We start from the raw sequence: 13,176 nt of genomic DNA, 5'->3' as shown, positions 1-13,176 counted from the left end.
GAAATGTACAGCACGGAAACAGTCCCTTCGGTCCAACTCGTCCATACCGACCAGATATCCCAACCCAATCTAGTCCCACCTGCCAGCACCCGACCCCTATCCCTCCAAACCCTTCCTATTCATATACCCATTCAGATGCCTTTTAAATGTTGTAATTGTACCAGCCTCCACCACTTCCTCTGGCTGCTCATTCCATACACGTACTACCTTCTGAGTGAAAAAGTTGCCTGTTAGGACTCTTTTATATCTTTCCCCTCTCATCCTAAACCTATGTCCCCTAGTTCTGGACTCCCCCACCTCAGGGAAAAGATTTTGTCTATTTATCCCATCCATGCCCCTCATGATTTCATAAACCTCTATAAGGTTACCTCTCAGCCTCCGACGCTCCAGGGAAAACAGCCCCAGCCTATTCAACCTCTCCCTATAACTCAAATCCTCCAACCCTGGCAACATCCTTGTAAATCATTTCTGAACCCTTTCAAGTTTCACAACAGCTTTCCAAAAGGAAGGAGACCAGAATTGCACACAATATTCCAACAGTGGCCTAAGCAATGTCCTGTACAGCCGCAACATGACCTCCCAACTCCTTTATTGGTCAGAATATTGAGTACAGGAAAGCATACCAAATGCTGCCTTCACTATCCTATCTACCTGCAACTCCACTTTCAAGGAACTCCAAGGTCTCTTTGTTCAGCAACACTCCCTAGGACCTTAGCAGGTCTTATACATTTAATGGTAAGATTTGCTTTCCCAAAATGCAACACCTCACATTTATCTAGATTAAACTCCATCTGCCACTTCTCAGCCCATTGGCCCATCTGATCAAGATCCGGTTGTAATCTAAGGTGACCTCCTTCACTGTCCACTAAACCTCCAATTTTGGTGTCATCTGCAAACCTCCTAACAATACCTCTTATGTTCACATCCAAATCAGTTATATAAATGATGAAAAGTAGTGGGCCTAGCACTGATCCTTATGCCGCTCCACTGATCACAGGTCTCCAGTCTGAACATTCCCCCACCACTCTCTGTCTTCTACCTTTGAGCCAGTTCTGTATCCAAATGGCGAGTTCTTTCTGTATTTCGTGAGATCTGATCTTGCTCACCAGTTTCCCTGTCAAATGCCTTACTGAAGTCCATATAGATCACATCTACTGCTCTAGTCTCATCAGTCTTCTTTGTTACTTCTTCAAAAGACTCAATCAAGTTTGAGAGACATGATTGCCTATGCATAAAGCCATGTTGACTATCCCTAATCGGTCCTTGCCTTTCCAAATACATGTACATCCTGTCCCTCAGGATTCTCTCCAAACAATTGCCCACAGTCGACATCAGGCTCACCAGTCTATAGTTCCCTGACTTGTCCTTACCACCTTAAACAGTGGCACCACGTTAGCCAACCTCCAGTCTTCCAGCACCTCACCTGTGACTATTGATGATCCAAATATCTCAGCAAGGGGCCCAGCAATCACTTCCCTAGCTTCCCATACTGTTCTCGGGTACACCTGGTCAGGTCCTGGGGATTTATCCACTTCTATGCATTTCAAGACATCAGCAGTGAAAATGAAACATGTTATTAGTTCAGCTGAGTGGGATCTTGTGACACAGTGGTACTGATCCTATCTCTGGGCCAGAGGCCTGGGTTCAAAACCTACCTATCCAGAAATACCTGGACAAGTTGACTTAAAGATATCCGTGATTATCTGCAGAGTACTGCAAATGCTAGAAATCGGAAATAAAAACAAAGTGCTGGAGAAGCTTAATGGGTCTAGCAGCAACTGTGGAAAAGGAAACGGTCAATATTGTGCGTCCACTGTGACTCTCTTCAGGTCTTCAGCACTTCCTGTTTTTATTTCAGATATGCAGCATTCACATATTTTGCTTTTTTAATCAAATATTGGTTGTTCACGTTGTTTCTAACACTTGTCCAACAGGTTCTACCCAATCACAGAATCACGTTTTTAATGGACTGAACCCTTAACTCCTACCCTGTGCCTAGTTCAGATATGATGTGGAGGTGCCATTGTTGGACTGGGGTGGACAAGGTCAAAAGTCACACACAACACCAGGTTATTTGGAAGCACTTCACCTGACAGAGGGGCAGCGCTCCGAAAGCTTGTGATTTCAAATAAACCTGTTGGACTATAACCTGGTGTTGTGTGAGTTCTGACCTAGTTCTGCTATGTGTTTGATAGATTCACAGTCTTTGAATCTGCAGCTACTTGTAAGGATTTCCTTATGCACAGTATATTCCGATTCATTTTTGAGGTAGAACACTGTCTTTCCTGGATGTCATAGTCAAGAAACCCACTAATGTGTTCTTCACTGCTGTCCACCGAAAAGCGATATTCACCAGTTAATGTATATTTTGGGATAGCCTCATGCATTATCAAGATTGGCTTTATCGACAGTCTTAGTGCCCTGGTTTTTTACTCACATTGAATGCTTGACTCCTGTAATAAGCTCATCAAAGCCATTCTGGGGTTACTGACTATTCTATAAAATTATTGTTTACACAATATCTTGCAGACTGTCAAATGAACTAAAAGGCATCGATGCGAGACATGAAAATGCTCACTTGCCTTAAATTAGCTAGAAAAGTAAAGCATCTCAAAGATGTGAAAAGCAGGTTGAGCAAGCTGCTCTGTGCAATGGCTTTTCACGTGGTATTTCAATGAACAGGCTATACCTCCAGTCCAAAAAACAGCTATCTATCATGTAGTTAAGTAAATTTCAGTGCCAGTACAACGCCAGCCATTTATGTCCAATTGATTTGGCTGATCAACTTAACACAGCATACTCCATTGATCTTTGCTTGGGTAAAGCACAGATTACACAACTGGACTACACTTCCAAATTCCAAAACAAATCATTTGCCTTTGGATGTGATTCTGTGATGGGGCAGTATTTAATGAATAATCTTGAGTGATTTAGTTCAGCTATCAGGACAAGTTAAGATAATTTGATGAATTTGTAATATAGCTCATTTATGCTTACTAAAAATGATGTTCATATGCTGGGACCTGTTTCCTGCAAACAAAAAGAATACGTTCAAGCTTTGTGTCTTTGATCTTCCTCAGGTTTTGTGAAATCCATAGTTTTTCACTTGTTTACTTTGTGGCTTTGCCTGAGATAGTCAGAGTTGTATCATCAATGAATTAGCCCTTTACTCCTGAATTACAGGTTATTGGATGGTTTGAAATTGGACTTTGCTTTTGTTTGCCTTGACGAGTGAAGTCAAAACAGAAAAAGCTTTTTGAGGACCTATCTCTCTCAAGCACATCTTTAGATGGCACAACTGTGAGGGTTCTTGCTGAAAAATATTGGCCCATTTTAATATGAATCAGAGTAACAACAAGACCTCAGTCGATGTCATTTAAGGGAAGAAAATCCACCAGGTTGATGTTTGCTTTGTTGCCACATGCCCAGCCTATGCAACAACCTTTTCTGAATCAAGACTCTGTTTAGCGAAGTAGTCTTTCCTTGATTTCTTCAAAGCTGGGTCAGTTTTTTTTCCCCTTCGATGATATGGAAGCTATTTGGCTGCTATTTCTGACAGTGGCCAGTCTGCTGGGGGAAAGGAATATTTTATCAAACATCTGTAGGTGCAACAAACATTCTCCCTTAATTTTGGAGCAAGAAATGATTCCTAGACAATTGTTCAACTTACAGCCTGTGCAGCATATTTAAAGTTGCTAAACCTAGATATAGATCAGTTATTGTAAATATTCTGTATATGGTCATGACAAGACTAGTTAAAGAGGAGAAAAATGTTTGAACACAGATCGGGCAGAATGATCATTTATATTTCAGATTTTCCTATTCATTATCGTGGATGCATCATTTTCCAATCTCAAAAGTTTTTTTTAACTGCAATATTCTCAACAGTTACTATCCTGTTCATAAAACTGCCATTTTTTTGACATTTATGCTGTTGCTGTACATGTGAAATGGGTAGCACTGAGGAAACTTCCATTGCATAAATTTGAGTTGGATTTGAACCGAGGAGTGAAGGGGAAAAAAATTGCATTGTAGCATGTTATGAATAAAACTGTTTTAATTCGATTGAGACATGAATGCATTTATTATGTGAATTAGTATGCATTTCTTTGATCAGTCAGCAGTGCAGTGTACTTTAATATATGGGTTTTAGCATCCAGGCATGATCCCAAAAATGAAAAAATGTATTGGAAATTTCCTAATAATGTTTTACCTGGTTTGTGCAGTCTCTTTATTGATTTGTATTTATAAAATAAAACTTTTATATTTGTTTAAGCTTTTGGATGAAAGCAGCCAGATGAGTGATTTGCCAGTCAAAGTTATTCATGTTGAAACTGGAAAAGTTCTTCAGGGAGCTGATGCTCCAAAAGCAGTCCAACTAGATACATGGTTGGAAATGAACCCTGGGTAAGTAAATTTTATTTGCATTTTCTTAATTGTTAGGGGCAGTTCTGTGAATTGAGAGGGACAAAAACTCTTGTCATGCTTTCTGACACAATATATGGTCATAAAGATTGTTATTTACAGTTGTATTTGCCTTGGAGCTTGAGATGCCACCCTTCTGATGCAATGTAACACCTTTTTCCTGCTGCTGACATGTGAGACTTGCTGAGTCTGGTCGCCAGCAATAGGCTAAAGGGTTGGGCAGAGAATAAAGGAAGAAAACATAGGTGTATTTATTTTTAAGTAATAGTGTTTCTTTTTCCTCAGGTAATCACTGAGAGCATCAGTTTGGAACATTACTTGTGCCCATCATCAATCTGTGCTCTCTCCATCTTGAAAATCCTGATCAGCGCATTCTTTTCTTTCTCTTTTGTTACTTGGCAACAGTATCAATTGTTCTAGCCCCCTCTCACCCAACAGTGTACCCCCTCATGCTTCCCCAATATAAATTGTCCTAGCCCTTTCTCACCCAACAACGTATCCTTTTATGCTTCTCCATCTACAACTGCTATTGCTGTGATGCCGCACCTAATATCTCTCTCTGATTTCTACAGACATACCGAGAATTGGTGCACAATTTGATTTGATTTATTATTGTCACATGTAGTGAGATAAAGTGAAAAGCATTGTTTTGCGTGCTATACAGGCAAATCCTACCTTATATAAGTACGTCAGGATAATAGAACAGAAGACAGAATATACTGTTATAGCTATAGAGAAGGTGCAGAGAAAGACAACGCTAATATGAGAGGTCTGTTCATATGTCTGTTGAGAGCAAGGAAGAAGCTGTCCAGCTATTCAGCCCTTTGAGCCTACTTTGGCATTTGTTGTCAGATGTTGTTATGGGATAAGTTTTTCCACCATAGCATAAGATAAAATTAGTGCTAACTTAGCAGGGAATTAGTTTAAAATCAGCTCGTATTGATTTGTGAATGACAACATTAATTACAAATGTAAGGTTTTTCTGATCATCTCAGTAAAATATGTAGATAAAAGCTGAAGATTCCTGCTTTCTATTTATATGTTTGGGTTTCTTTGGGTTGGTGATGTCATTTCCTGTGGTGAAGTCACTTCCTGTTCCTTTTCTCAGGGGCTGGTAGATGGGGTCTAACTCGATGTGTTTGTTGATAGAGTTCTGGTTGGAATGCCATGCTTCTAGGAATTCTCGTGCATGTCTTTGTTTGGCTTGTCCTGGAACAGGATGGATGTATTGTCCCAGTCAAAGTAGTATCCTTCCTCAGTATGTGAGGATACTAGTGAGAGACGGTCATGTCTTTTTGTGGAATTTCAAATTAAGTATGAAAGAGAGGTAGTTCATTCTGAAGCAAGAGCATTAAATTTAAATAAGGGAGGTTACTTGGAGGCCAAGACCCTCTGAAGCTTGTTTCACATTTTAACGAGAGGCAGGCAGATTGTCACATAGGACATTGAACAGTCAAGGGTATGGGCATGCTGCTGTGTGGCACTGTTCTTTACACTTAAAGCACACTGCATGTACTTCAAGCAAGTTAGCATGTCTGTAAGTCAAAGGGAAGCCTTGCTTAGTGAGATTAAGGGGGATTATAGTCAGGCAGTTGGACTGACACATTTTGATAGGAGACCCATCTGATTTCAGCCCAGGAGTGGTTGGCCACAGTCATTCGGGCCCTTGGTCATATCAAAGTCTGGGATCTATGTTTTTGAAGTCCAGGAATTGGGCCAAGATCGCACCTTGCAGGTCAAATACAAACCAGGCAAAAGTAAGGACTGCAGATGCTGGAGACTAGAGTCGAAGAGTGTGGTTCTGGAAAAGCACAGCAGGTCAGGCAGCATCTGAGGAGTAGGAGAATTAACGTTTCAGGCAAAAGCCCTTCATCAAGAATAAGGCCTGCAAATAAAAACCAGTCCAGTGATAATGGCTGTGTCAGTTGGGGAGCTATGGCAACATGAGGGAGTGGACCATTTGAATATAGTGGAAGCGGATCAAGGAACAGTTTGTAGTGAAGAGAAGAGGTGGTGTAGTGTCTGTAGTGAGTGAGTCAGAGGCACAGAGGGCAGGAATGGTGAGTAATTTGAGGTGGTGAGTTTGGTGGACATGATTCATGCAATACTGAAAGTTGTAGTCTGTGAGCCTTGGTGAGATGAGAGTGTAGTGGCTGGGTTAGTGTGAATTTGCACTTAACTCTGCTCTCCTTGTCTCCTTTGGCTAAGCCTCATGTTATGGTTTCCTTTGCTGGTCAGCACTGGTTCACCCCACTGTCTAATCTGTTACTACCTCTGCAACCCTGTTGACAAATCAAGGAGCTAATCTGCCTTTCTGGATCTTTCCTTTGGGATAACTTCCTGGCTTTCAGTATCTGAAGTGGTATCCAGCTGGAGCTTAAACATGCACTAACGGTGTGAAAGTTGCAGCAGGAGTGAGCACCTCTGCATTTCCTGCAACATGATCCCATGGGATAGGTGCTAAAGAAGCCAGGTGATTTTAAACTGAAGAGCAGAGATTGTATGAAAGAAGTCACCATGGGTTGTGACCAACCAGTCACCATGAATCACACTCCAGTGACTTTACTGAAAATGGGAATATTCAGCCTCTCAATTATTTCTCACAACCGAGAAACGCAAACAAATATGAATAGGATTTGTGTCAAAAAATGGCCCAATTTATTGTGATATGTTCTGAAACTAAATGTATTTAAACTAGTAAACAAAGTAGCTCCCCTCCTGTTGATTTATAAGTGTGGGGGAAAAAAAACAAAAGCTGTTTTTATGCTTTGAAAAGAAAACCAAAGGCGGTTGTTCAGGTTATCCATAACTCACCTTCATTTTTGTAAGCTTTGTCAGGATTTGCATTTGAAGTGGTTTACAATTAGTTATGTTGAATGTTTTAATCCTGATGATAACCTCATGACTTTTAACCTCCTTAGGTATGAAGTAGCTCCAAGATCAGACAGTGAGGAGAGTGGATCAGAGTATGAAGAGGAGGTATGTGCTTTATTTTAATTTTTGACATATATTAGCTTTTTGGTCTTCTCTTTTGGAAGTCTTTCCCCTCTCTTCTGATAGTATGAACTTCTTAAGATTCATTTGCTTAGAAATACCTCTCTCAAATCACCACCATCCCTCAGAGCCTTTGTATTGGCATCAATAAACTATTTAATTTGGAAGATGTCATGATAAAAGCTGATCTGTTCTCTACTTGCAGCCACAAACCTGAATGAATAGCAGGGATTACTACATAACAGTCACAAATAGGAATCTGTTCCCCTCCTAGCTCTAGAATGCTGAGAGTAATTGTAGTGCTTTCCAGCTTTTCATTGTTTGACATCAACCAGCTTGGAATAGTCTTACGTTCAATTTTTTTTATTGTAAACCTATTGTTGGTGACATTTATTATTATCGTTGCTGAATGTGTTCATATTATGGTTTCAAGCTTTTCCATTTGGCTGGTACTTAATCTTTTTTTTTGCGAAGAATTTGCTTTTAGCTGATCCTGCCAAATTAATTTTGACACTTATATGTGAGGATAGATCCCAGTGCATGTTGGTTTTTCTTTGATGCCTTCGGAATGTTTTTTGGCATTCACTGTTATTGGGACCTCCCAAACAATACTGACACCACAAGTAGCTCAAGAGTAAGATCAGTACCACTATTTTGAGGACAGTTGGGGATGGGTAATTGATTCTGGCCTCGGCAGTGATTTACACATCATATACATGAATGGAACAAACCCAAAGACTTGCTTCAGGCAGTCTGTTCAATTGTGAGATTAGAAGATCTCCTTTTATGCACAATTAATGTAGTCCTTTCATTTGAAAAATCTAAAATAATCTTTTTTAGATAAAGCAATATGCTACAGAAGGCCCACTTTTACTTCTCCAAGGCCTGTCTAAAAAAATTAACAACTGTGACTTCTATTACTCAGAGTTTATTTTCCGGCTGCTCACCAATTTTGAGGTTAAGCAAGATTAGAAGGAACAGTATCGGCTGAAGATGGTTTCAGATGGTGGTTTTATAAAGTATGTTGAACCAATGACCAGAAGATTCTCAGTGCTGGATATAGGCTTGCTCGCTGAGCTGGAAGGTTCATTTTCAGACATTTTGTCACCATACTAGATAACCTCTTCAGTGAGCCTCAGAATAAAGCACTGGTGGTACAGCCTGCTTTCTATTTATATGTTTGCGTTTCCTTGGGTTATATATAAACATAGAAAGTGGGCTACATCACCAGTGCTTCATCCGTAGGCTCATTGAAGATGTTACCTGGTATGGTGACAAAACATCTGAAAATGAACCTTCTAGCTCAGCGATTAAACTTACATCCAGAACCTCAACCTGAGCTACAAATATTCTCAAAGCTCTCATTCTCAGTGCTGTTTAAAATGAGGAGCAGTTATCTTGACTTGTGCATCAAAACTTACTGGAAGATAGGACTTAATTTACTTGGATGACAAAGCACTACTGTGACCTTATCTTTCTAGTACTTCTACTTACTGGCCTGGGGTTTTGCTGGTTTTTTTGATGTAATTCACTTGAAATTAGTGTAACCAATGGAAAGCGTTGCAAGCTTGTTTGTGTTAATTGCATCCAGCATAATTAGATTTTCTGCAATCTTTTGAGACTGATTTCCTTCTTCAAAATAAAGGTGTTAAATGCTTGCTCTGCCATTAAAACTGGTCACTTGCTTAAGAAGAAGTAATCACCATTTGGTATTTTGACTAATTATATTGAATGTCCAGAAGGCTCTTAAAATATTTATTTTTATCGTTAATGTACTAATACAAATATTGAGTGATATGGCTTATGACAAATCCATTTTCAGTTTCATTAAACTGCAGCACGTTAACCCCCTCAAATGTATTGTGGAATTTCTAAAGCAACATTGAAAACAAAATACAACTTTTAAAGTATGTCCAATTCGCTTATTAGATTGCAGCTTTTATGTTTAATGATGTTCAGTGAGTTTGAGGGGAGCCTAAAGAAAACTTAATCAAACCACCACTGTTTTTAGCCCAAAATGGAAACACTTTCCCAAATTCTTCTGAAAACCAATACATCACTAAATGGGATAAGTTGATTGATTATTGTCCTTCATGTCTATTCAGGCAGATCTCTTTTTTTTTCCCTGTTGAAAGTTTGTATGCTTTTGGAAACCTGTGGAACATGCTTATCCTGGATTGATCTGTCTTGTTCAATTTCCAGTTGTAATCAAATTTAAGTATGTTTTCCCACTGGCTTTACAAAATCTCATCAACAAAATTTTGTTGATTTCTTTTTCACCATCCTTATTTCCCTATTTATGGATCACAAACATATTTGGTATTATTGGTATTACGTAAAAAATATTGATCAGGAATATTACTTTGTGCTTGTGTCTAAAATGATATTGAAAACATATCAACACAAAAACAAAAGATAGTTATTTGTAAATTTGAATTTTGAAGAACTGACCTACAAATGGCTGTAGTTGTGCGATTTATTGGAAATTTTAAATACATGGGAGTTATTTTTTCCTTGATATTCTTAAAAATCAAAGAATATGGAGCAAAGTTACCAACAGAGATAAGAGCAGAATAAAGCCATTCAACTCCACTGAGTCCACTCCATCATTCAGTTAGATCATGGTTAAACTGATCATCCTCAACACTACATTCTTGTATATTTTTTCCCGTAACCCTTGATTCCCTTGCTGATTAAAAGTCCGCTTTGAGTAGGCTTAACACAGCTTGCCAGTCCTCGTGGTAAAGAATTCCACAGATTCACTGTCCTCAGAAGAAATTCTTCTCCATCTCTATTTTAAATAGGCAATCCCTTATTCTGAGATTATGCCCTCTGGTCCCAGACACTGTCACAAAGGGAAACAATCTTTCCGTATCTAACCTGTCAAGTCCCTAAGAATCTTGTATGTTTCAGAAAGGTTGTTTCTCATCTTTCTGAACTCCAGGGAATACAGGTCCAAGCTACTCAACCTCTCCTCATTAGACAATCCCTCCGTACTCCGATCACAACGTAGTAAACCTTCTCTGGACTGCATTCACTGCCAATATATCTTGTCTCGATAAGGGAGCTAAAACTGTTCACTATATTCCAGCTGTGGTCTGAATAGTGCCTTGTATAGTTTCAGCAACTCTTCCTACCATTCTAGTCCATTCCCTTTGAAAGGGAAGCCAATGTTCCTTTTGATGTCCTTATTACCTGCTGAATTTATATGCTGGCTTCTTGTGGTTTACACATGAGATCTTCCAAATCTCATTGCAGTGTTTCTTCATTTAAATAATATTCAGCTTCTCTGTTCTCCGTGTCAGTCTATTTCCCACATTTTATTCCATCTGCCAAGTCTTTTTACCTATTCATTTTAGCATCCCTGTCTACATCCCTTTTACAGACTCTTTGTCATCCTCAGCACTTGCTGACCCACTTAGTCTTGTTTCATTCTCAAGGTGGCTGTTTTGCATTCATTTTCCTTATCTAAGTCATTAATATATATAGTCAATAACTGTGGCCCCAGCACTGATTACTGTGGCACTCCTGGTTACAAGTTGCTATCTTGAAAGTGCCTCCCTTATACCAACTCCTGTCTTCTATTACAAAAACAGAAATTGCTGGAATAACTCAGCAAGTTTGGCCGCATTTGTAGGAAGAAAGCAGAGTTAATGGTTTGAGTCAGGTCACTCTTCATCCGAACTAGACATCAGTGGTTTCTCCCGTAGTTTTTTTTTGTTTCAAATCTCCAGCATCTGCCGTTCTTTGTTTTATTCCATCTCCAACACCATGAGCACTTATTCAGTAGCCTAATGTGGGGTACCTGATGAAGAGTCAGCTAGACTCAAAACATTAGCTTGCTTTCTCTCCATGGATGCTGCTTGACCTGCTGTGAGCGCCAGCATTTCTTGTTTTCAGTATCTTCTCAGATTACTCTCTATCCTGCTTGTTACCACCTCAAAGAGTTTTAATAATTTTGTCAGGCATGGGATTTCCCCTGTTGTGAAAGTTCAATGGATGAGATTGAGATTCAGGTCAGCCAATATCTTAATTGAATGATGAACTGGCATATAGGCTATTTCTGGCAATACATAAGCCACTTGCATGCATGCAGCATGAGAAGTCAACTTTGGCTGATTGGTATTTTTCTTTGTGAATATCTGGCATGAGAGCAAGGATTTCTGGATAGGACATTGTTTATCTGAAAGCTGTAATGTCACATCATATTGCATCGGAGCTCCACTGTGTTTTATTTTAATAAAATTCTGCAACCTATTAAGTTAAATGTGTTCTATTATTTTGTGTTCAAGTTTATTGTTAAATGAACATAAAGACTCCTGGTTGACTGTTTTATGAATTCTGTATTTATGATGTAATTCTTCAAGATGTCCTTTTGTTTGTTTCATCTCAGTGCTAGTGCACTGAGGCAAAAAATATTCTCATTGATGTAATGTCTCCTTGCATTGTTTGTTCAAGTATAAGGCTTGTTGGATTTTTGTTTTTGAGGAGGAAGATGAAGAAGCCCCAGTTGCACCTGATAGTGAAGAAAAGAAGATTATCGTTCCTAATATTGAAGATGTATCTGACTTTTTTGCAAAGCAGATAATTGAGTATGTATTAAAATATTTGATCTTGGATTACAAGTTTAATTTTCAAGGAATTGCTACAGGGAAACTTGCAATTTGAGTCTGCATCTAAACACAAAGTCAAATGTTTTATTAACTAGAACATATCCACTTGTATTTCCTATCTATCGTGACCATCTTAATTCAAATAAGATCCTAAATCCTTTTTCCATCATAATGACAACCATTTAGCTCAAATTTGATAATTTTAAAAGAAGCCAATAATTGCACTTGAAGTAAGAGAAAATGTCTAAAATAGCAAGAAGTTAACAGGACCAAAAATTGTCAAACACCTAAGGAAAACACAAAGCAATGCCTGCATTGTTCTTCATAACAGGTACAATGTATCAGTGTGATAGTGTCTGTCGAATGTAAGTGCCATCGAGTGGTGGAAGTGTGAAGTTGCAAGCATCACTAAGACCTCCTGTACTGCATTAAATGCGCCGCAGGAAAATTAGCTTTATCTATAAATCCTTCAGTGTCTGAAAAGGTTTACTTTATCAGACTGAGACCCTTTTGCCACATTATTTCAGTCTTAACTGCAAGAGCAGGATATTTTGGGATGTAAGGCTTTTCATCCTGACACTGGAGAAGTTAGCACAACTCTACTGATCATGGTAGCTCCACAGACGCTTAATGCTCCAGAAAGCATCCAAGAAATCAATTTTGCCGTCTGGCACAAACTTAAATCTTGGCTTTGATTCTATCCTCCTCAACAATGTTGGGCTTACCCAGAATGTTGCAGTAGCACTTTCCGATTTAATCCCAATTTTAAATTCTGTCCAGGGATTTGGAAGCTAACGGCCTCATGCCTGGAGGTGGGAGCAAGAGCCGTGTGATAAGATGTAAAGATCAAATCAGAAACCTCATTGCCTTCCAGACTCCCTGCAATGTAGTTCAGTGCTGAAAGGCTTAAGGATGGCTTCCCTGCCCAGTTTCTTTTGCTTGTGGTTATATATTATCTAATATTTTAACCAATAATAAGTCAAGAGTCAGGTCAAGTGGAGTCCTGGCTGTTAGATGTAGTGCCTGACCAAGTGGGGTTATCCCCCCTCACTGGGCATTCCTTATACCAGCCAGTGGAATTGAATGGTCACAGAGAACTACCTTTGTGTTACAAATTGGTCCCTAAGTCCCCCTTCTTGCTCAC

General features: G+C 39.2%; 1 protein-coding gene across 6 annotated transcripts in view; it reads left to right on the top strand.

The window, feature by feature from the left end:
* The window catches only part of smarca2 (SWI/SNF related BAF chromatin remodeling complex subunit ATPase 2), a 133,943-nt gene that overhangs the window by 53,423 nt on the left and 67,344 nt on the right, over positions 1-13,176 (top strand). For 4 of the 6 annotated variants that reach the window (XM_072590672.1, XM_072590636.1, XM_072590646.1 and 1 more), the window contains exons 12-14: positions 4,277-4,407; positions 7,347-7,404; positions 11,908-12,011. In XM_072590672.1, the coding sequence (XP_072446773.1) occupies positions 4,277-4,407; positions 7,347-7,404; positions 11,908-12,011 (293 nt within the window). The remainder of the gene's footprint in view (positions 1-4,276; positions 4,408-7,346; positions 7,405-11,907; positions 12,012-13,176) is intronic. The other 2 variants (XM_072590663.1, XM_072590682.1) reach the window with 1 other exon arrangement.

This window comes from Chiloscyllium punctatum, chromosome 2 (assembly GCF_047496795.1).
Source record: "Chiloscyllium punctatum isolate Juve2018m chromosome 2, sChiPun1.3, whole genome shotgun sequence".
NCBI lineage: Eukaryota > Metazoa > Chordata > Chondrichthyes > Orectolobiformes > Hemiscylliidae > Chiloscyllium > Chiloscyllium punctatum.
The sequence above is the reverse complement of the archived record's forward strand: the minus strand, read 5'-3'. Positions and strand labels throughout refer to the sequence as shown.